This window comes from Dendrobium catenatum, unplaced genomic scaffold (assembly GCF_001605985.2).
Source record: "Dendrobium catenatum unplaced genomic scaffold, ASM160598v2 original_scaffold_165705, whole genome shotgun sequence".
NCBI lineage: Eukaryota > Viridiplantae > Streptophyta > Magnoliopsida > Asparagales > Orchidaceae > Dendrobium > Dendrobium catenatum.
In genome coordinates, this window is record NW_021484129.1 from 1 (window position 1) to 2,812 (window position 2,812).

At 37.8% G+C, this 2,812-nt stretch overlaps 1 protein-coding gene across 1 annotated transcript; it reads left to right on the plus strand.

Annotated features, from left to right (window-relative positions):
- Window positions 1-685: 685 nt before the first annotated feature.
- LOC114578812 (uncharacterized mitochondrial protein AtMg00860-like) lies at window positions 686-1,061 on the plus strand (the record flags this gene model as incomplete). Its single annotated transcript, XM_028692298.1, has 1 exon — window positions 686-1,061. A coding segment is annotated over exon 1 (376 nt), but the record flags the coding sequence as incomplete, so codon positions are not given.
- Window positions 1,062-2,812: the final 1,751 nt, after the last annotated feature.

Below are 2,812 nucleotides of genomic sequence, written 5' to 3' on the forward strand. Positions count from 1 at the left end.
TATTTATTAAAAATCTGAAATCTTAAAGATTAACTCTAATTTTAAAAGTCAAGTTTTGACCCCTTAGTTAACACATCCGGATAATCTTTTAAAACCCATTAACCCTTTCAAACTCCAGAATTTTCTTAATAGGATAATAAAATTCTCAACTAATCTATTAAAATCAGTAACTAACTCCTTTTAATATCAAGCCACTCTTTTAATTCCAACCAATTTAAATCAACTTAATCAACCCCGATTGCTACAATAAAGAATAAGAAATAAAGAAGAAGAGGTGAAAAGAGCTAAAAACGACAAGCGCGAACACTAGTATGGTGTAATATAGACACAACAGATGATTTGAATAAAGTCACATATCAAGAACAAGTATCCTTTGCCGCAGATTGACGACTTGTTTGACCCAGCCTTTCTGGTTTCTTCTGTGTTTTCGAACGATTGATTTGAGATCTGGTATTATCCACGTGAAGAGTTGAAGGAAAGCTTGATGTGGTTGAAAAGACAGTTTTCAGTACTGCGGTAAGCGACACTACGAGTTTTTGGTTATCGTGGCCTTTTGGGGTAACCATGCACCTGTTATTTTTATGATCTGATGAACAAAAGTCGTTCCAGGAAATACCTAGATCAGTTTTGTGATCAATCTTCATCGATCGATATTCTGCGTGTATTCTGCCTTCTAGAATGAATCATGCCAGACATTAGCCTTGTGTTGGAAGACTTTGAGATGACAATGTATCGCAAGTTCTCCAAGTGTGAATTCTGGCTGAAGAGCATTTCATTTCTGGGGCATGTGGTTAGCGGTGAAGGTATTTTTCTTGATCCCGCAGAAGATTCAATTGTTGCGGGTTGGCCAAGGCCTACTACGGTATTTGAGGTACGTAGTTTCTTAGGCATGGCTGGATATTACAGGAAGTTTGTAAAAGGATTTTTCACAGATTGCTACGGCTCTGACGAGACTGACTCAGAATGTCAAGTAGCTTTGTTTGGACACTGGAGTGTGAGGCTAGTTTTCAGAAGATTGAAGGATTGTCTGACTTCAGCTCCAGTGTTAGCACTTCCGTCAGGTACGGAAGGATTTTCAAGGTGTTCAGTAAATGCTTCAACTGAAAAGTTTGGGATGTGTGCTACATCAGCATGGTAGGGTAAATTGCTTATGCCTCGAGACAGTTAACCACATGAGAAGAATTACCGACACATGAATTTGGAATTACTGGAGTTATTTTGCTTTGAAGATTATGACGTTCAATCTTTGTATGGCGTCAGATGTGAGATTTTCACGGATCACACAGAGTTCTGAAGTACATTTTTTCACTTAGAAGGATCTGAATTTGAGGCAAAGAGGTGCTGAGTTGATCAAGGACAATTGTTGGTGAAATTGAAAACAGGTTGAAAAAATATTAGTTTCTTTGGGGATGTTTTAAGATTAAGGTTAAGTTCCAATTCTAAGGTCGAATCAACTCGTTAGAAAGGTATATCACCCGAGATTAAAATAAACTATTTTTTTTTTTTTTTCATAACGGTGTCAGCACTCACGAATTATGTAACTCCATCTTGAATACTATGATCGGTCTAAGAAGAACTTTATACTGGCCCCAAGGGGACAAAGTATAGTTCAACTGCAGTACCAATTACAAATTCAAGAAACATGATCATCGCATTCACATCCAGAGCTTATCGATAAAAGGTGTATCTCCCAAAGGAATGAAGACCATTCAACGATAATCCTGTCTAATGCAACCATGATGATCATTATTTCAAACTTTTTTCCAAAGAAATCTAATGAAGTTTTAGAAATTGAGTTTTCTTTGAAATCAAGGTGTGTGTGGGGTTCCAAATCTCCTACGAGCGCAAGCCCATCGTAGTAATTACATCGTAGGGCGAAAAATCTCCTACGAAAACATCTCGATTTAAAAATAAAATGGCAGAATTTTGTTTAGAGTTTCTAGAGTGAGTAATCAAAGTATGAATAGAATTATTGGAAAATCAAAAGGGATATGGACAAAATTGAGCAGTTATTAACAGAGTTAAAGAATGAGAGGCTAGGAGACACTTTGAGATCAAGAACGCATGCGGAAGTGTCTCAACTTAATCTAAGTGTTGGGCTTTATGTTGGACTGAAGATATTTAATTAGAGTTGAAGCAATTTTATTAGAAAATTTGGATCAGATTCCCGAAGTTATGGGGTCTTATAATCAAGATCTGCCCGCCGGATCCTAAATCTATTCTGGACACTTGGACCAACAGTCGTCCCGATCCTAAACTAATGCCGTGCAAAACCTGGACTTACCCCGGCCTGGATTGGGGAGCCAGCTAACCACCTAAACGATTTAAATCATGAATCCGGTCTTTTATGAAAGAGTGATAGGGAAACGTTATAATAAAGTTTTGATGAGGCGGGCGGACATCTAGAGATTTCCTAATTGGCCCCTTTGACTTATGTTGGGTGCTAAGAAAATGCCTAAAGGACTATGCATTAAAATTTTGACCTTTAATTTGTATCTAGTGCAATGCAGATGCTAGTATAACGACTTCTATCAATAGTATGCTTGAAATTTTAAAAATCAGGCTTAGAAAATAATTTTTTAGAAGATCTGGACTTCCCAGGTCCGGCATTCCTCGTCCCCATAAGGTAGACTTTCCGGACTCTACCGCGCTAGGCGGGGAAGGGTCTTATAAACAAGAAAGAGAAGTGCAGAGAATATGCCATGCGACCCCGGTCGATCCCGGCTAATTCCTAGATTCGTTATACTTTCTATGTTGTTAAAGAACTCACATAAAATTAGACGATTTAAGGTTATGAGTAGAAAACTTTTCA